Source organism: Pezoporus wallicus, unplaced genomic scaffold (genome assembly GCF_028554395.1).
Source record: "Pezoporus wallicus isolate ANWC-B61680 ecotype Strahan unplaced genomic scaffold, APGP_CSIRO_Pwel_v1 contig_10160, whole genome shotgun sequence".
Lineage (NCBI taxonomy): Eukaryota > Metazoa > Chordata > Aves > Psittaciformes > Psittacidae > Pezoporus > Pezoporus wallicus.
In genome coordinates this window covers 702,872-722,831 of record NW_026641390.1, presented here as the reverse complement: position 1 = coordinate 722,831, position 19,960 = coordinate 702,872, and the positions used below count along the sequence as shown (strand labels likewise).

General features: G+C 55.9%; 3 protein-coding genes across 8 annotated transcripts in view; 1 reads left to right on the top strand and 2 right to left on the bottom strand.

Annotated features, from left to right (window-relative positions):
• The first annotated feature begins 335 nt into the window (after positions 1-335).
• Positions 336-19,960, top strand: part of LOC130606894 (cytochrome b-245 light chain) — a 33,827-nt gene continuing 14,202 nt past the window's right edge. Inside the window, exons 1-6 of one of the 2 annotated variants that reach the window (XM_057423511.1) lie at positions 336-479; positions 2,584-2,653; positions 2,838-2,912; positions 3,123-3,206; positions 3,284-3,365; positions 3,465-3,651. In XM_057423511.1, coding sequence (XP_057279494.1) covers positions 422-479; positions 2,584-2,653; positions 2,838-2,912; positions 3,123-3,206; positions 3,284-3,365; positions 3,465-3,647 — 552 coding nt within the window. In that variant the 5' untranslated portion in view covers positions 336-421 and the 3' untranslated portion in view covers positions 3,648-3,651. Of the gene's footprint in view, positions 480-2,583; positions 2,654-2,837; positions 2,913-3,122; positions 3,207-3,283; positions 3,366-3,464; positions 4,510-19,960 lie in introns of those variants that run through there. The other variant, XM_057423510.1, reaches the window with a different exon arrangement.
• On the bottom strand, positions 5,820-7,327 carry IL17C (interleukin 17C). The gene is made up of 3 exons (XM_057423502.1): positions 7,280-7,327; positions 6,767-7,086; positions 5,820-6,069 (listed from the first exon to the last, which is right to left on the bottom strand). The coding sequence occupies exons 1-3, from the start codon at positions 7,325-7,327 to the stop codon at positions 5,820-5,822; spliced, it is 618 nt and encodes a 205-aa protein (XP_057279485.1).
• ZC3H18 (zinc finger CCCH-type containing 18) overlaps positions 10,530-19,960 on the bottom strand; it is a 47,524-nt gene continuing 38,093 nt past the window's right edge. For all 5 annotated transcript variants that reach the window (XM_057423504.1, XM_057423505.1, XM_057423508.1 and 2 more), the window contains 5 exons: positions 17,653-17,807; positions 16,856-17,052; positions 15,611-15,707; positions 13,256-13,352; positions 10,530-11,339 (listed from right to left, as the gene is read on the bottom strand). In XM_057423504.1, the coding sequence (XP_057279487.1) occupies positions 11,141-11,339; positions 13,256-13,352; positions 15,611-15,707; positions 16,856-17,052; positions 17,653-17,807 (745 nt within the window). In that variant the 3' untranslated portion in view covers positions 10,530-11,140. The remainder of the gene's footprint in view (positions 11,340-13,255; positions 13,353-15,610; positions 15,708-16,855; positions 17,053-17,652; positions 17,808-19,960) is intronic.

Below are 19,960 nucleotides of genomic sequence, written 5' to 3'. Positions count from 1 at the left end.
TGCTAGGACTGACGCTGTCCTCCTGTGCCCCTTGCAGGGCTGATCCTGTCTCTCCGATGTCCCTACTGGGGCTGATCCTGGCCCTCAGCATCACCCTTGTCACCCCACATGGCCCCTGTTCCCCCCAGTGACCCTCATAGGGCTGAGCCTGTCCCCTTGGACCGGAACCCCCCTTCACCACCCTCGTCGCCCCACATGTCCCGTGCACGACCCCTGTGTCCCGGTGTGACCCCTGGGTAGGGGGCTGGAGCGGGTCTCTATGGGGGCGTGGCCTACGAGGGGGGGCGTGGCTTCCGGGAAGGGGCGTGGCCGGCGCTGGTTGCGCATCAGCCTTCCTGGTCGGGCCGCGCCGAACCGAGCCGAAGCGAATCGGGGGGGACCCGAAGCGGGCCGAGCGCAGCCGAAGGGGCTCGGGGGAGCCATGGGGCAGATCGAGTGGGCCATGTGGGCCAACGAGCAGGCACTGGCGGCGGGGCTCAGTGAGTGCCGGGGGGGGGGAGCAGGGGATGGGGGTGCAGAGTTTGGGGGTGCAGAGGGGTTGGGATGTAGGGTTTAGGGGTGCAGGGACACGGTTTGGGGTGCAGAGGGGCTGGGATGCAGGGGCAGGGTTTGTGGGGTGCAGCGTCTATGGGTGCAGAGGGGTGGGGGTGCAGAGCAGTGAGGGGTCAGGGGTAGGGTTTGGGGGGATGCAGGGTCTGGGGGTGCAGGGTTTGGGGGGTGCAGAGGAATGGGGGGTCAGGGCTAGGGTCTGGGGGTGCAGGGGCTTTTGGTCCAGGGGCGGCGCTTGGGTGCAGGGTTTGGGGGTACAGAGGTATGGGGATGCAGGGTTAGGGTCTGGGGGTTCCGGGGTGGTATTTGAGGGTGCAGGGTTTGGGCAGTGCAGGGATTGGGGTGCAGAGGAACGGGGGGTCAGGGGTAGGGGCTGGGGGTGCAGGGGCTTTTGGTGCAGGCGCACGGCTTGGGGGTGCAGGGTTTGTGGGTGCAGGGTTAGGGTCTGGGGGTTCAGGCGTGGTGTTTGGGGGTGCAGGGTTTGGGGGATGCAGGATCATTGTGAGTGTAGGGTTTGGGGGGTGCAGGTTCAGGATTTGTGGGTGCAGGGTTTGTGGGTGCAGAATTTGGGGGTGCAGGGTTTGGGTGTGCATGGTTTGGGGTTGTGGGGTTTGGGAGTTGTGGGTGCAGGGTTTAGTGGGTGCAGGGTTTGGAGGGTGCAGGGTTTGAGGATGCAGGGTTTGGGGATGCAGGGTTTGGGGGTGCAGGGGTTTTGGGTGCAGGGTTTTGGGGATGCAGGATCATTGTGAGTGTAGGGTTTGGGGGGTGCAGTGTTTGGGGTGTGTGGGTGCAGGGTTTCGTTGGTGCAGGGTTTGGGGGTGCAGAATTTTGGGGTGCATGGTTTGGAGGTGCATGTTTTGGTGGGTGTGGGTGTAGGGTTTTGGGGGTGCAGAATTTGGGGGTGCAGGTTTTGGGGTTGCGGGGTTTGGGGGTTTTGGGTGCAGGGTTTTGGGGATGCAGGATCATTGTGAGTGCAGGGTTTGGGGAGTGCAGTGTTTTTTGGGGGCAGGATCAGGGTTTGGGGATGCAGGGGTCGAGGAGCTCCGGGGGTTTCCGGGATGGCGCAAGAGGGAGGCGGCGGGGCCGGCCGCGAAGTGCGGTCCCGTTGGGATTGCGCAGGACGGGAGCCTCCTCTTCCTCCTCGTCCCTCTCCGCTCCCTCCTCCTCCTCCTTCTCCCCCGATGCTTCCTTCCCGCACAGGGCAAGGCTCGGTGGGGGGGGGTTGGTTAACACAGCCTGCCCCTGTGATCAGCCCCATACTGGGGCCCCCCCGGTTCCCTTCTCTTCAATCCAGGGGCTCCCTGCATGCTGGGGTACAGGCACTGCAGTCCTGGATTGTGGGGGGCACGTCCCGGTGTGAGGGGGCTGCATCCTGGGTTTGGGAAGCCGTATTCCTGGTTGCAGGCAGTGTTCCAGATTGACGGGTTGCATCCTGGGGTAGGGGGTTGTATCCCACATTGGGGGTGCTGTATCCCAGGTTGGGATGCCATATCCTGGATTGGGGTGCTGTATCCCAGGTTGGGGGTGCTGTATCCCGGGTTGGGGGAGCTGTATCCCAGGTTGGGATGCCATATCCTGGATTGGGGTACCGTGTCCCAGATTGGGATGCTGTATCCCGGGTTGGGGGTGCTGTATCCCAGGTTGAGATGCCATATCCTGGATTGGGGTACCATGTCCCAGATTGGGATGCTGTATCCTGGGTTGGGGGAGCTGTATCCCAGGTTGGAATGCCATATCCGGGATTGGGGTGCTGTATCCCGGGTTGGGGGTGCTGTATTCCATGTTGGGATGCTGTATCCTTGTTTGGGGTGCTATATTCTGGGTTGGGGTGCTGTATCCTGGGTTGGGTTCCCTTATTCTGAGTTGGGATTCCGTATCCCAGTTGGGATGCTGTGTCCGAGGTTGGGGGTTCTGTGTCCCATGTTGAGATGCTGTATCCCAGTTGGGATGCCGTGTCCTGGGTTGGGGGTGCTGTATCCCAGTTGGGATGCCATGTCCCCAGCAGGGACCCACCATCCCCACTCTGCCCCACAGTCATGCTGACGGGTGGGATCGTGGCCGTGGCGGGGCAGTTCAAGGGCTGGTACTTTGCGGCGTACGCCATGTATCCTTATGGAGAGGATGCCCGGGAGTGGGAATTCCCTGCCCCGATCAGCATGGACAGCAGGAGACACCACCCCCTGCCCAACAGGGGCCCAAGTCCTTCTTTCCCTGCCCTGTTTTCCTTTGGGATTGTGCCTATGGACTCATCCTGCCCCCGAGCATCCCTTTCCTTGACCCCCCCCCAGCGCTGCAGGTGTCCTGGTCTGCCTGCTTGAGTACCCAAGGAGCAAGAGAAAGAAGGGCTCCACCATGGAGAGGTGGTAAGTGGGGTGTCCCCCCCATATCCCTGTGGTTTGGGGGTCCTGGTACCCCCCAGACACAGGGTCATGGCACCAGGATTGGGAGCGATGGGATGGGAACAGGGCTGTATCCCATGGATGGGATCCTTGGGGTATCCCATGGACAGACAGCATGGAATGGGGGTCCTTTGGGTAACCCCTGAGTTCTGACCCCCCGTTGTGTCTCTGCAGTGGCCAGAGGTACCTGACAGCAGTGGTGAAGCTCTTTGGACCCCTCACAAGGAACTACTACATCCGAGCCGTCCTGCACGCCGCGTAAGTGGGGTATGGGGTCGGGATCGGGGTGCAGCCCCCGATCAGCCCCTTCCAACCCATCCAATGTCCACACACAGCCTGGCCGTCCCCGCTGGCTTCCTCCTCTCCACCATTCTGGGCACCGTCTGCTTGGGCATCGCCAGTGCCATCTACCTGCTGGTGAGTGCAGAGGGGACGGGGGGGGCAGGTTTATGGGGAGGGGGGGGTCCCATTGAAGGAGCCTCATTCCCAACGTGTCCCCCACCTCCGTCCTCGCAGGCCGCGGTGCGTGGGGAGGAGTGGAGCCCCATTGAGCAGCAGCCCCGGGAGCGGCCGCACGTGTGGAGCACCATCAAGCAGCCCCCCAACAACCCCCCGCCACGGCCCCCCCAAGACGCCCGCAGGAAGCAGCCGGCAGAGGGGGGGGGTCAGGTGAACCCCATCCCCGTGGAGGCTGAGTGATGGATGGGGACCCCCTCCTGATGCTGCTGCTGCTGCTGCTGCTCGTGCTCCTGCTTCCCAGTGTACTGCAGCTGCTGGGGGGGGAATGGGGTGCTCGGCTCACGGGGATCTTCAAATCCACAGGGATGCTCGGGTCCTGGGGGGGTCTCCAGGTGCCAGGGGCTCCCATCTCCTGTGCATCCTCAAATCCCAAGGGATGCTCGGTTCCTGGGGGTCCACGGCTCCTTGGGATCCCCAAATCCGTGAGGATCATCAGTTCTCCCTGGGATTCCTGGGGAGTCCTCAGATCCACAGGGATGCTCAGCTCCTATGGGGTTTCTAGCTCTCAGGGGCTCCCATCTCCTGTAGATCCTCAAATTCCAAGAGATGCTCAGTTCAATGAGGCATCTCGAGCTTCCACAGGCTCCCCAAATCCCCAGGGATGCTCAGGTCCATGTGGGGTCTCCAGATCCCAGGGGCTGGCCATCTCCTGTGGATCCCCAAATCTCCAGGGATGCTCAGTTCAATGAGGCATCTCCAGCTTCCAGGGGCTCCCCATTTCTTGGGGATCCCCAGATCCACAGGGATGCTCAGCTCCATGAGGGATCTCCAGGTCCCATAGACTCCCCAGGTGCCCAAATCCCTGGGGATCATCAGTTCCCCCTGGGCTCCCCAGTATCCCCAAATCCCCAGTGATGCTCAGCTCCCTGAGGGGTCCAGCTCTCCAAGCAGCCCCCATTTCTCCAGGATCCCCAGATCCCTGTGGAACACCAGCTCCCCAGGAGATCCCCATCTCCCCATGATGGGGATCAGCAGCTCCGCTCCACACCGGCTCTCGCTGCTTTTTGTCACTTGTGCAGTTGCAATAAAGGTTGGGAAAGACGCCGGATGCTCCTGCTTCCCGCTCCGGAGGGGCTGTCACAGATGGGGATGGATTTGGGGGTAGGTTAGGACCGTTGAGTGGAGTTTGAGGACAAACAATGTAGTTACGGGCAAACACGGTGCAGTGTGATCCCTCCTGGGTAGAGCGACAGGGGACATGGGGGCACACACATAGTCCTGTACCACCATAAATGGACCCAGTGGTGTGGTGGATGTGAACGGTCAGACATGGGCCTGCACCCCAGAGGAGCCCCCAAAGCCTGGGGTGACCCCACTGGCAGCGGTCATTTCCCTCCCTGCCCCAGTCAGTGGCGATGAGGGTGCGATGGGGGATCGATGCTGAGACTGAACGTGCCCCGTCAGTGTGTGCTGGAGCAGCAGGTCATGGAGGGGATCCTGCCCTTCTGCTCTGCTCTGTGAGACCCCAATTGCAGCACTGTGTGCAGTTCTGGTGTCCTCAGCGTAAGGAACATGGAGCTGCTGGAGCAAGGGCAGAGGAGGCCAGGAGGATGCTCAGGGGCTGCAGCACCTCCTCTATGGGGACAGGCTGAGAACACTGGGGCTGTTCAGCCTGGAGAAGAGAAGCTGCGTGGAGACCTCAGAGCAGCTTCCAGTGTCTGAAGGGGGCTATAGGGATGCTGGGGAGGGACTCTTCAGTAGGGACAGGGATAGGACGAGGGGTGATGGGTTCACCCCACAACGGGGGTGCTGCGGGTACGGGGTGTCCCCAGCAGGGGGTGCTGGGCCCGTGGTGCCGTGGGAAAGCTGTGGGTGGTGCTGCGGGCACAGGGCTGGACCCCGTGTCCCCCCCCACCCCGGGGATGGGGCTCCCCTGCATCCCCCCCTGTGCAATGGGTGCGCTGGGGCATTACCCACCACACTGGGGCTGGGAGATGCCGAGCATCACCCCGTGAATGTGCCCCCCATAGATGAGAACGGAGCAGGGAGCATACTGAGAGTGTCGGCCTTTATTTGCAGGCTGCCAGTATTAAATAGCACACACAGAGGAGACAATAAATAGGATTTTTGGGGGGGGAATAAATAACCAGCGAGCCTCCGTGCAGCGCTCGCAGGGTCCGGCTGCAGGGCCATGGGCACCGTCGGGTGATGCTGGCCCTGGAGTTGCAGCCTTGGTGGGAGCATCAGCAATAAATAACAGGTTAAAAGAAGATCCCCAGCGATAAGGCTCATAAATAACATAAATAACAGGGTGAGGGGTTGAGGGGGTGCTCTAAAACAAGCACGGGTCAGGGTGGATGCGGTGACACGGTCACGCTATGGGGCTCCACGGGAGCTTGGGGGTGGCGATGCTCAGCGCCCAGTGCGGGGCAGGACGCATGTACAGCCCACAGGCACCCTGATGTAGTCCACCTCGAAGGTGACCAGGCCGGGGCCGGCGGGACGCGGGCAGGGCTTGCGCCGCAGCACCATCATGGTCTGGTGGATGGGCACCGAGTTGAGCGACGTCGTCTCCCGGCCCGTCTTGACGTCCACGCAGCCGCTGCAGAGGCACTCGGCAAAGGCCAGCTTGCGCGGGTACCGGTCCTCGTCCTCATCGATGCTGTAGAGGGGGGGAATGGGTGGAATCATCAGTGAGGCCCTGTGCACCCCAAGTTATCCCCTTTGACCAGGGGTAGGTGAGGCACGCTCGAGGGAAAGTGATGCTGGTGTTCAAGGGATGCTTGGGGAACCTGATGTTTAAGGGATGCTCGGGGAAGCTGATGCTGATGATCCAAGGGATGCTTGGGGAAGCTGATGCTGGTGTTCAAGGGATGCTTGGGGAACCTGATGTTTAAGGGATGCTTGGGGAACCTGATGCTGATGATCCAAGGGATGCTTGGGGAAAGTGATGCTGGTGTGCAAGGGATGCTTGGGGAACCTGATGTTTAAGGGATGCTCGGGGAACCTGATGCTGGTGTTCAAGGGATGCTTGGGGAACCTGATGTTTAAGGGATGCTCGGGGAACCTGATGCTGATGATCCAAGGGATGCTTGGGGAAAGTGATGCTGGTGTGCAAGGGATGCTTGGGGAACCTGATGTTTAAGGGATGCTTGGGGAACCTGATGCTGATGATCCAAGGGATGCCTGGGGAAGCTGATGCTGGTGCTCAAGAGATGCCCAGGGAACCTGATGCTGATGTTTAAGGGATACTTGGGGAACCTGATGCTGATGTTCAAGGGATGCTGGAGGAAGCCGATGCTGGTGTTGGAGGGATGCTCAGGAACCCGAGGCACAGCGCAATGTGGGGGTTCACTCACCGGTATCTCCACGGGGAGATGGAGCGCTCGTGGGGCTCGCTGTGCAGCCCGGTGCGCAGCTGCAGCGCGGGGCAGGCGTGCTCCCCGTGCCGGCGGTGCCGCCGGTGGCCGGGGCTGTCCTGCAGGCGCTCGAGCTGCGGTACCAACTGCACCGGGACGTAGTGGTCCCAGCGCAGGCTGCGGGCCAGCAGCGGAGCGGGGGCTTCGCCGTCGCGCAGGTCACCGGCGCTGTAGCACGGCACATGCGGATGGGGCACGGGGCGGCGCAGGCCGCGGCACAGCACCAGGGTCCACAGCAGGGCCAGGGCAGCGAGCCAGCCCTGCGGGAGAGAATGGGTCAGTGCGGGGACCCTGTGTGTGCGGGACACCCGTCACCCACCCACTGCCCCCATTGGGGATGCAGCACGGAGATGAGACCCACAGCCTCCCCCCCCACCCAGCCCCTGCCAGGGCCCCAGTGCCATGGGTTTGGATGTGCAGAGCATCAGCACGCGTGTGCCTGCACACACGTACACGCAGTGCCAGCACATGGGGGTGTGCGCACACAGGGTACTTGAACATGTGTGTACACCCGCACTGCCAAGGAGCAGCTCACATGTGTGTATGCAAGTACACACAGCTGTATGTGGAACCGTGGCAACGCAGCCTGGTTGGGTGGGAAGGGATCCTAAAGCTCACCCAGCTCCAGCCCCTGCCATGTGCAGGGACCCCTTCCACTAGAGCAGCTTGCTCCAACCATGTCCAACCTGGCCTTGAACACTGCCAGGGATGGGGCAGCCACAGCTTCTCTGGGCACCCTGTGCCAGCGCCTCAGCACCTTCACAGGGAAGAGCTTCTGCCTAAGAGCTCAGCTCAGACTCCCCTCTGGCAGGTTAAAGCCATTCCCCTTGGCCTGTCCCTACATCCCTTGTCCCAAGCCTCTCTCCAGCTTTCCTGCAGCCCCTTTAGGCACTGGAGCTGCTCTCAGGTCTCCCCTTCAGGAGCCTTCTGAGGCTGACCCAGCCCAGCTCTCTCAGCCTGGCCCCAGAGCAGAGCTGCTCCAGACCTATATATGCGTGTACACATACACACACACACATATACATTTACATACACACACACAGAACACCCTGTGTATACAAACACACAGAGTGCCAGCACACGTGTAGTTACACACACAGTGTCAGCACACACACAAAGATTTCAGAACACGTGTAAAACATACATTAGTACCCATATGCATGTCTTCACACAGGATATACAAGCACATGCATACACATACATGCCCCGTGCTACCCTTCCATGCACATACAGATGTGTGTACACACATGCAGTGGTCTCAGCCTGTGTGCTCTGTCACCAAAAGGTCCTTTGTAAGCAGAAGCCATTGGGCTGGAGGAGCACAGGCCTCAGGCTGTGCCCTCCTGCAGCACATCTGGGCGAGGGAAACCTCATCTCCTTCACTCGCATCAGAAAACCCAGCTCAGGTCACAGCTTCCTCAAGGAAAGGTTTCCTAACGCCAAAGAGCTGTGCTTCCCTAACAGGCTCCTTCCACCCATGTACCCACTCAGCGGTAACAGCACACATGCATACATGCAAATACACATATGTGCAAACCAGCACGCTTACATACAACTGAATTACCCTCCCAAGCGCACATACAACCCAGTCAGAAACACATGCATTTATCACCATCATATGTACACGGATGCATACGTGCAAACACGTGTTACCAGCACATCTGCACACAGCTGCATTACAGTTCTAAGCGTGCATAGACGCACGCATGGGTCAGAACCACATGTGTTTATCACTAGTGTATGTGCCTGGAGCTGTGAGCACCCTGTGCTGGGCTGCCCCTATACATATAGAGGCACTGTGCATCCTACATACCAACGCTGGTCAGAACCACGTACATTTATCACTGTATATATACTGTATATGTGCCCGGGGCTGTGCACACCTTACATACAGAGCACTATATTCCCCCTGCATACACATACACACATGTCTAAAAGCAGCAGCCACCAGCCAATGTCCAGGCACACACTTCACGTGTGTATTCACACATGCAACAAACCGCAGATCCCTTAACACACACACACACACGTGTTCTCACCCCCTGCAATACACACACGTGTCCAGACACGCTCCCAGCCCCACATTCCCCCCACTTTAACCCCACTCCGTTCCCAATTTTACCATGAGGAGGGCACAGGGACACGGTGATGGATGCTGTAGGGGGGGAATCCCTTCCGAACCCTTGGGATGCAGGCGGCCGAGTGGCAGCACCTCCGCTGCTGCCTCCTTTATATAGGGCTGGGGCAGGTGATGTACACACACCTGGAAACTCCAGCTCCGGAGCTCCTTCCTCCTCCCCGCAGGCTGTCATACTTCCTTCTCAATCCCGCGTGTTCCAGCCCGGAAATGGAGTCCCAGCATCCCTAAAATTGGTTGGAGGATGGATGGGAATGGAGGGGGGGTGTGTGTGTGTGTGATAAGGCATGTATAGACGTGTAGGGAAAGGGGTGCTGACTGGTTTGGCTACCTATAATGGGTATGGAGTGATGTGGGAATGCATGGTATGGGTTGCAGGGGGGCTGGTGGATGGGTACCCAGGGTATCCTGTGCCCGCTGCAGCGGTACCCATCCACCAGCCCCCCCCCCCCATCCCTCCCGTGACCCATAGGGACATGATCCCTGTGCCCCAGGCCATGGCCCCATTGCGTAAGAGCCACAGTGATATCACCATCACATCCCCAGAGTAGAAGTCCCAAATTGGGCAACACTGGAAAGGGCAGTGGCTTTGATTGCCCCCTCTGATGCTGCCCGGTCCAGCACCATCATCCTGCTTGATGCCAGGATGATGGTGCTGAGAAGAAAGGGGAGGATGCAGTGGGAGCTGGCCCAGGGATGAGCACAGGGTTGTTTCCCCTGGGTTGTTCCATAAGCAACCTCCTGCTGAACTAGGTCCACCAGGGAAAGGACTGGGGGTCAGGGCTCAGGCTTTATCCCTATAGGAGCCCAGTACTCCCAGTACAGTGCGAAAAACAGTACTGGGAAGCATCTGTGAAAGGTTTACAGGACCAGGCACAGCCACCCTTTGCTTTTTTACCAAAAGCATGGGATTTGCACCCATTTCAGCAGTTACCTTTAAGGTGCCACATTGCCCAAGCAGACAGCACAAGGCACACAGCTGGGGACCCACAAAGGGCTGGATAAACCCAGAGGCATGCCCAGATTACACCATGTGAAGCCCAGCCTGCAGAGGGGTTTATTACACTCCTACCATCCAATACCAGTGGGTACTGGCTCCATACTGGGAGCAAGGGCAGAACCTCCCATCACAGCACACAGGGGATATCCCCAAAACAGCTGGATAAACCCAGAAGCACCCCCAAATTTCACCAAGTGAAGCCCAGCCCAGCGAGAGGCCCCCCCATCACCATCTAATACCAGTGGGTTAGTGGTTCCATACTGGGTGAAGGGGCAGAGGACCCAGGGGGTCCAGGGTACATGTCACCTGCATCAAAAGGACACATGGCTCCCCCTAAGCAACATGGCAGCAATTCCAGCTCCATGGGGCTGCTTGTGGTGGCAGCAGAATCAATGCAACCATAGGGACATCATGACAAACTACATACCTCGAAGTTGGGGGGGGGAACACATCCCCCAAGGCAAAGGAGTGAGTGGGAGGACAGAGAACAAGAAAAAGAAGAACTGGTTATCAAAATACTTTATTTCACGGAAATCCCTCCAAAAAAAAAAAAAAAAAAAGGGGGGGGGGGAAGAAAATAAAAATCCAAGAGGAAAAGGACCCTCTCTGTTAGACAGACATGCCCCCAAACTTTCAGGGCTTCTCCTGAATCAACTAAGACATTCTGCTGCTCAAAATAAGACAGGTCGTTTTCCCAATGAGACTTTAGTCAAGAATATATATATACTTTTGTTCCTGGAGGGGAAGGGCAGGGGAGAAGGTGATGTTGCCAGCAGTTCACAGCAGTTTTCAGCTCTCTCATTACACAGTATATAGAACTGCATTGCTGAAGACACTCAACACACAGCAGGGCTAACTAGGAGAATACAACTCAAGGCTAGCAGAGAGGAGAGAGGGCAGAGAGAATCAGAGGAAACAGTGAGAGCATCCAACGTGGGGGGAGGCTGGAGTCCTCTGTGCATAATTTACATGGGGCATCTCCTGGAGCAGGTGTCTCTCGGTCGACAAAACTTCAATCTGGTTTTCATGGTTTTGGGGTTTCTTTTTTTGTGTGGGTTTGGTTGGTTTTTTTTCCCTAAAAAGAATCGCAGCCAAAATAAGACAGAACTGCAAAATCCCAACGTGGCTGCTTTGACACTCATTATAAAAAGATCAACAGTCACCAGGGCTCTTCCCACTATACTTTCCCTGGGATTTTGGCCCGCTTGCGAGCGATGGCGTCTTCCACTGCCTTGAGCTGCTTGAGGAGCTCTTCCCGTCGGGACAGGGTGCTGGATTTGCCCGCTTTGGCACCCGTGGGGCCTGGCTCCGAGGCTTTTCCCGGTACACTTGTGACTTTGCTGGAGCTCTTGGACTGAGGTGAGAGCTGGCGCTTCCTGGAAGAGATTGGAGAGGGTGGTGAGAGGGAGCAGCACATCACGCTGGATACAAACCCCACTGCCATCTGCTCCAGTGGGAAGCATCGCTCTAAGTGCCCGTGGAAGGAAACAGGGGTTGGAAAACTGGCTGAAACAGTAAAAGATCAATTTTTCCAAGGGGATCCTAAGATTTAAATCCAGCTCCCAAGGGCTGGGACAGCTTGTGGCTGTTGAGAGCAGCTCACTGGGGTTTTGTGCACAGGGACACAAGGGAAGAGGGGAAAGCAGCACAGGTTAAGTGCAGAGCAGCCCTGGAGCATCCCCATGGTGTCAAATCCCAGCAGCTCCTGCCCTAGTGTGGATGTGGCAGTCGTGGGGAGCATGCAGGGATGCACTCTGGGGCTGTGAGATGCTGCAGGAGTGTGGCTGAGCCCATGTGGGGAGGAAGGGAGCCACTAGTCCCTGCCACTGGCAGCAGTGGCTCTTCCTGGATTGGGTCATGACCGGGTTGGAGGCAATTGGCCTGTGGATTTTCCCACCATAAGCCACTACTTCCCCTCATCCTCATGGGGGAAGGAGGATGACAGGACCAGGAAGCACAGGCCTGCTGGGGTTTGGCAGCACCACCAGCTCGGTGACACACTGAGAGCACAGTGTGGCCTTGGCTGGCTCTAATGACTTGGACCATTTGGGAAAGCACCAGTGCTGCTGCCAGATGTCAGCGGTGAGAGTCACCATCCCCTCTGTTAATGCCACCCTTCCACATTACACTTAAGACGAGTGTGGCTGTGCAAACATGACCCAAACAGCCCCAGGCAGAAACAAAACACAGACCTACCCCTGGGCTACCCTAGAGCACACCAATGTGTCCCCGACTACCTTGTGTCTGGGCAAAGGGAACACCAAACCCACAACACGACACTGCCAACCCAAACAGCAGTAGGCAGATGAGGGTCAATAACAAAGGATGAGGCCAACACCATGGTCTGGTAAAGCTGAGGTTTCTCTACACTGCTAGAAAACAGGACCTCAGGGCATGAAGGAGGACAGGGCTGTGGCAGCCGGGGACAGGTTTTGATTTGGGAAGGCTCTGATACACAGAAATTGAGGCTCACTTGTGCCCCAGGCTGGGAACAGGGGCATGGGGCAGGGACGCATCCCTTGGCTCACAGATCCTTGGAGAGATGACACTAGAGACATGCAAAGCAGCACTGCCTGGCTACGGGCAAGGAGGACTGAGGAAGCTTTAGGTGTGCCGCAGAGGGTGCTCCACAACCCTTTAGCCAAAGGGCTCTGAGTGCAGCACAGCCCAAAGCCCCTGGAGCCACACATCCAGTTTTGCAAAGGGATATTCCCAGCAGTGGGTGCAGGCCACCAAGAAATCACACAGGAGGTGGACACCCATCACTGGAGGGAATGGGGAGGCGCAAAGCCAGGGCCAGTCACCACCCAGTCTCAAGCAGGGGCCACAATTTAACATCTCACAGCAGCAGAGTAAGCAGCTGAGGCTTTGCCAGGCTATGGAAAAGAGGGAATTGGGCACCTGAGCGATGTGCCACAAGAAGAGTGGCAGCAGGAGGATGGGGTTGTACTTTCTTCCTCATTAGCACTATGCAGTGCTAGCAAGAGGCAGAGGCACTGGCATGACTGAGCTTACAGCTTAGCCAGTTGGCTCCTCTTGCTGGGACTGACCTCAAGAAAACCCCCAGGCTCCTGCTCATTTCCGAGCTGGAACAGCTTAGCCAGTGGCTTCCACATGAACCCCTGGGCACCTCTGGCTCCCACCCAGGGAGCCTGGCGTCCTTCCTCTTGTTGTGCCTCCATGGCAACTGGAGGCTATGGCCAGAGGGCCTCAGAGCTGCTCGAGAGGAGGGGCTGAGATGCTAGAGAAGCATGAGCCCCAGCCTGACCCATGAGAACAAGAGGGCACTGACCTGTCTGCTTGTGCAGGGGAAGGTTTTGTATTCTGGCCTCTCTGTCGTTCTTGCTTGGGTGAAGAGAGTCTCCCAGTTGCCTTCCTGTCACGAGAGCCTATTGAGAAGAGAAAAGTTGAGAGGTTCCCACTCATCACCAAGGTACAGCTCCCTACCCAGCCTACTGCACCACCTCTCAGTGTACAGATGCTCTCTTCAGACTTACCAGACCATGCCAACAACAGGCCAAGTCCAGCAGCAGCCAGAAAACACACCTACCATTGTGCACCCTGTCTCCAGGGTAAGCAGGTAAGCTAGGCAAGGCTGTGCCCCATGGTCAGCTGTACAAAACAGCACCTGCAGGGAGCCACACTGTCCTCTCCTCACCCTCTGGCTGCTGGAACAAATCTGCTCCACGGTGCTTTTAGGCCATGCTTTGCTCTCAAACCTGCGGGGCAGGGTGGGCCCTTGCAGGCAGTCTGTGCTCCATTATCCAGTTTGTGCACAACGGGCACTGTGGCACCTGAGCTAGCTCCAGGCTGGCCAGCTAACAGGGTGTATTGGTTTAAAGAGTGATGGGTGGGTGAGCTATGTTACTTTTGGAGCCAGCAAACCCACAGGCAGCATCACCTGTGTGTGTTCAGCACAGACTGAACCATCATGCTCTGCCCAAATGGACTCAGCAGTGGTGGGAAGCCCATCAGGGTCCTGCAGCAGCATTACCTAGCTTTGCTGCAGTGGGTTTCCCAACCACTGCTATCCCAGTGCACAAAGAGGCAACCACTGGAAGGCAGCCCGATGCCTGCAGGGCTGTCCATGAGTCCCAGGGACAAGCTGAACAACACACCCTGCTGTACTGCACTGGGACAGTGATGCTGGTGGCTGCTAACCTCATATTCAGTAGCACTCCAGAGAGCAACGGTGCCCAGTTCCTCATTGCAGCACTGGCCACCTGTGTGTGCTAGGACAGCCCCCTGCTCCTAAAGACTGACACTGTGAGAAAGCCACAGACACTGCAGATCTGATCACAGCACAGTGACAGAACAGAGAAGTGAGACTCAGGCCACAAACAGTTCAGCTTTTGCTGGGACACCAGTGCAAACCGCATGCTGCAGCATGCCTCTTGCTCAGTCCCAATTCAGTCCAAGGGTACATTTGCCACTGGGAGGTGAGGCTGAGCTGCCTTCTGGGCTTGTGTCCCACTTGCTACTCCTTAGAGTGGTTTTATAACGTAGAGACAGCAAATAAAATTGTATAATTACATCTATACCTATGCATCTATAAAATCAACACAGTTTGCTAGGTCTGCCCCTTCATTTGTCTGCAGCTCAGCAGTAGTTGTGAACTAGAACCCAGTGAACTAAAACCTCACCCAGTCCCTTCCATGCTGCCTTTGCAGGAGTTGAATGCAACCAGGCTATTAGCACAGAAGTTTTTTCTGGCTGGTACCCAGAGTCAACAAGATACACCTACAGCCGAGACAACAGGGAAAACAACATCACGTGCCAATGCTGGCTTGTACGTCAACACCAGGCTGACAACTCCCCCCCCCTACTTCTGTGTTTAGCAGTGACAGCAAAGGCTGGAGTGTGGCATTTAGGTCCCTCTTGACACGGCTCACTAGCTCAGTTTTCCAAGGTGCTCATTCTGCTGCTGACGATTCAGACCCAGGAGAAGACTTGGAAAGCCCGTTGTCTTTCTAAACATACAGGGCAGATCAGGTTTGTGTCACACACAGGTGGGGAAATCACCTCATTTCACAGGACAGGTGATTGAGCCAATTACTGCATCCATCCTGGAGCCTTGGCAGCCTGTACTCCCTTTCTAAGCACTGCCACAAACCTTTCTATCAGGAAGACTGAGAGGCATAGAAAACTGGGATACAGTAAGGGAAAACCCTTTGACTTCCCCAGCCACATCCAATGATGTTACTAGAGAAGAGGAGGCTGCTGTGGGACAGATGCATCTAGTTACAGCAGAGATGAGCACACTGTGTCTTCAAAGTGAGGGCTTTCTTGTTTTTCTCTATGCAGTGGACTTACACAGACACAGTGGAGCCAAGGCACTCTCAATGTGCATCACAAGGCAGCTAGGCAAGGCCGGGTTTGGCTGCCCAGGGCTGACCTCACCTCGCTTACTTCACAAACCAGAGCGTCTCACCTGCACCGTGTTTTCACAGCAGGACAGCAAATACACCCGCGTTATCTGGTGGCAATCGCACACTCTGAGGTTTTGGAAGGACACATGCCTGCAATTAACCTCTCCAGAGCATGGACTCTTGCAGCACAGACTTTCACGGGTCATTTGTCGCATGAGCACCGCCTGGAGCGGTGGAGCAGGAACCCAGCCAGCCCAGGAGCCCCTGGGATGTCTCACCTCTGTCAGGCGACAGGTTTACCCGTTTGGCTGGAGGAGAGCTCGGCCTGTCTTTGTCTGTTGGCTCGTATCTCTTCCTGCTTCCTTTGTCAGCTGCCTGAAATGGAATTAAAACAGACAATGGAGCTGAGCAGCTACTTCCCTCTGGGGAGGGAAGCAGGCAGAGATATCTCCTGTGATGGGTGCCCATGGTGTACTCGCTGGCTCATGCAAGCGTTTCTCCTATTAAACATTTTGTGCATACCAGCCCCAACCATCACTGGCACCATGTAATTCCCCTACCACCATAAGCAAATAAGCACCATTTTCTGGCACTGGGGCTATTTTCATAACGGTCAGAAAAATACCATCATTTTGCAGAGTTTTCTTTACTCCAGTAGCACCCAGAATAGCAAATGTCAAGGAGGCACGTGGAACTGTGCCTTACTTCTAGGATCCAACCCTGCCAGGCAGCAGTTATGTGTCATGGCACACTCCTCCCCATGCAGCATGCTTCACAGACTCGATAAACGCGCCTCACGTCATAGCACAGGGAAGTAGAGAAAACTGCAGCCTTAGACTGCAACGGGGAATTTGGACTGTCAGAAAAACAACATTAATGCTTCAACACCAGGAACCTACTCATGTGACTGGGGCCAACACCCTGCCCCAGCAACAAAACCCCAAGAGGCCAAACTCTCCCATATGATCTGGATTGCAATCTCAGCCAAAGGCACTGATCTGGGGCATCAGGCTCAGTTGTAGGGGGGGAAAGAAGCAGGCTCCCTGCAGAAAGTGTGGGCAACCCATAGAGGAGAGGTAATTGCCACTCTTTTATCTCCTGACTCAGTTAATGACTTGTCAGCAGCTCGCTCCGGAGCAGGCAGTGGGAGGAGAGCTTGCTGGGAAGCATGCAGGAAGCATGCTTTCAGCAGGCACATGTGGGACTGCACCGCGCACGCCTTCGCCTCCGTGCTCCGGCTGCAGCCTTCAGGAGAGTGGGTAAGAGCCCTTAAAGCTGCAGCAGGAATGTGCCCCAGGGGAGCCGCCAACACAGTCCCAAACTGAAGCCACCACAGGGTGTGTGCTGCCAGACTGGTTCTGTCTGCCGCCCTTCAATCCCAGCTGCAGACCTACCCGGCTGAGCTCATCCCGACAGCGCGGAGCCTGGAGCATCAACCCTGCCAGCCCTGAGCTCCAGCATCCATCCCATCCGCTCCTCGGACCCCTGTGTGGAGGGAATCGCAGCCATCCCACCCCTCTCACCTTATTCAAGAGAGTCAGTTTGATCTCTTTGTGAGCGCTGAAGCCTCCCTGTTGAGACTGGGGGGCTGATGGCTGCTGGGTCTGGGGGAGCTGCTGCAATTTGCTTCCCTGGTTGGGCTTGGCTGACTTCAGGAGCTGACCGGGCACATCCCGTTTCCGCTTCTCCTCTTTAGTGCTATCTTCTTTTTTTGGCTTTCCTGTTGAAACCAGAGAGCAAATGTAGTGACTTGTGACCGGTTTCCTTTTGCCTGACCTCCTTTAGGAGGGCAGGGCAAGAGGATGCTGCTCCAGGGACTGAAAAAGCCCACACCAGTTAGCACACCGTGTGGCCCCAAGGTTAAAAGATTCAGGAAACCAGAATTTCCACAGAGAGGACACTTAGAAAGACAAAGAACAAAAGGCTCTTCCTGCCAACTCTGCTACGGTCTAAAAAGAACAGAGGAGCAGCAACATGGTATTGGTGTTACCCAGAAGATTTAGCATCACCTTGCAAGGGTGAAAGAGTAGAAGGTAAGAAAGGGAGCATCAGGCAGAACTTCCAGGCAGGAAAAAGCATCTTTACAGCTAGAGACATGTGGATGGAAGGATGCAAATGTGTATTTCCTCCAAAGCCTCATCCTCCTCACATGAAGCCTCTGGGCTACCCTACTCTATGCTAGTCACAAAAGTCAGCCTCTGCTCACCAATCTTCTCAGAGCCTGTAGTAACCCAACAGAAGCCATATCCAGATCTCTGTTCCCCTCCCTTCTTTTCCCAGGACCGCTTATGTAAGAAAATCCCAAACCAGGAACCTCTACCTTTCCTCTGCTGTGCTGGGGTTGGGGATCGAGAGCTGGCTGAGGAGACAGGACTGGCCAAGTCCGCGTACATGTCTTCGGAGTCGGCGCTGCGTACAGAGCTGCTGCTGGAGGAGGCACTAGAGACAGAAGAAACGCTGCTCACGCTCAGGGACCTGCAAAAAGCCAACAGCCCGTTACAAATGCAACAAGAACCAGGCAGTGATGAGGCAGACATCTTCATCTCAATTGCCCTGCATTGCTAGGATGTCAGAAAGCTGCTAAGGCAGGCAATGATCAGGGAGAGACAAAGGCTGTGCCTTCTGGGGTGCAGACGATATGAGACATGCCAAATGTGTTAGGTGCAAACCTAGAAAGTACTGTTTATTTATAAACAGGATTAAGGCAATATATAAACAGGTCACTGTTTCCTCAAGTAAACAAAAAGTGAAAGCAGGGTGTGCACTGTTATACACAGGTCAGTATTACGGCTCAGGTCAAGGGTTCTCTGGCAATGTTTTTGCTGTTTGGCACACATTTATTCATGGAGGCTTTAAAAGCCCTGGAATCCTACAGCCACAGCTCCTGCCCAGCTCCCCAGGGTACAGGAGAGCCCAGCTGCCTGTTTTGAGGATGCACATAAAGTCATAACTGATAATGACAGGGGAGATGCTTTTAAGATGGCTATCTTCTAATAGTGTGTATAAGATGGCTATCTTCTTATGGATTCACAACGTTGTGCCAGACAACTATTATATTAAAGAAGAATTTCTGTTCAGAAATGTAACAGGCAAAAATACAGGGCTATGCATCAGACAGACTTCCCTTCAGGGGCACACCACCACCACAGCTTTGCTATATTGAAGCGACTCCAACAATCCCTGCTACCTGGGGTTGCCACCATTGTGCAGGACCAGGTGTATTTCATCTACATGAATATTCAGGCAGCCTCTCCAGCAGGTTCTGCAGGCCACACAGACTTCTGTGCTCCAGACAGCCCTAACAGCAGGGTCCGAGCTCATTCACTGGAGCAGGCTTGGGAATGACTGAACGGGCTGCAGCAGCTTCAGCATGGATAGCTCTGGAAGGAGCTGCAAAGTCTCTACCTGCTGGCATCATGACAGACAGCAGCAGCCTTCCAGAACCCAAAGGGGCTACAGGAAAGCTGCAGAGGAGCTCTGGACAAGAGCCCTGTGGGGACAGGCCAAGGAGAATGGCTTTAACCTGCCCGAGGGGAGACTGAGATGAGCTCTTAGGCAGAAGCTCTTCCCTGTGAGGGTGCCCAGAGAAGCTGTGGCTGCCCCATCCCTGGCAGGGCTCAAGGCCAGGTTGGACACAGGGGCTTGGAGCAAGCTGCTCCAGTGGAAGGGGTCCCTGCCCGTGGCAGGGGTTGGAGCTCGAGGAGCTTTAAGGTTCCTTCCAACCCAAACCACTCAACCATCAAAAGATTCCATGACTGTTGCAATGGCAACTGGATGGGCCAGAAACTCTTTCTCCAGGACAGCTCCTGGCTATGAGGTTGTGACAGCAAATCTGGTTTGGGCATACACCATTTCCCCCTTTCCCACACACCTGAAGAAGCAGCAAGCACAGTCCCAGTGCCACACAAAGAACACCTGCAGTGAGTTTTGCCATCTTCTCCTCTCAAGCCCAGCACAGTGCAGAGCCAGTGCACATGAGCGCTCTCTGAACCTCTTGCATCACCCCTGCCCGATCTGATGAACGCGACAAGCATGTAGTAAACACGTTTGTATTTCCGTAAAATAACACGGATGTTAAACCTTGGAGTTTCACAGAGTTCAGACATGTGAATTACTGCTGGTCAGAGTCAAAGTCCTACTTAATCCACTAGTTTTACACTACAGGTCTACCGTGTCACAGGGAAGTGGTGTGTTTCAAGGCTGCCTGTGAGGTTTCAGGGATTTCTGTGTGTGAAGGGATGCAAAACAGATGAATGAAGGACTTGAAAGAGGTTTATTTCATCACTCTTTACTGGAGGGAGTTAGCTGTTTACAAATCCCACAGACTAACAGCCATGTAACTATTCACTTGGGGCTAAACACAAAGGGAACTGGCCATGCAACTTTGCCAGCAAAGTAAAAATATCATTAGCTGGGCCTTTTAGGTATTTTCTGACTTGCCTCTTCTGACAGGCCAAGCATCTTCCCTAAGGACATCCAGTAATCAGAGGTAGCAGAGGTTTAGAAGAGCAAAGCTCCATTGCCTGAAACTGTTAACTGCTAAGTAAATTAGGATGTGGGATCAACCGTGGCTATAAGGAGGTATTTTGTTTATAATTTAAGTAAAAAAAATGGACAGCTTGGTACAC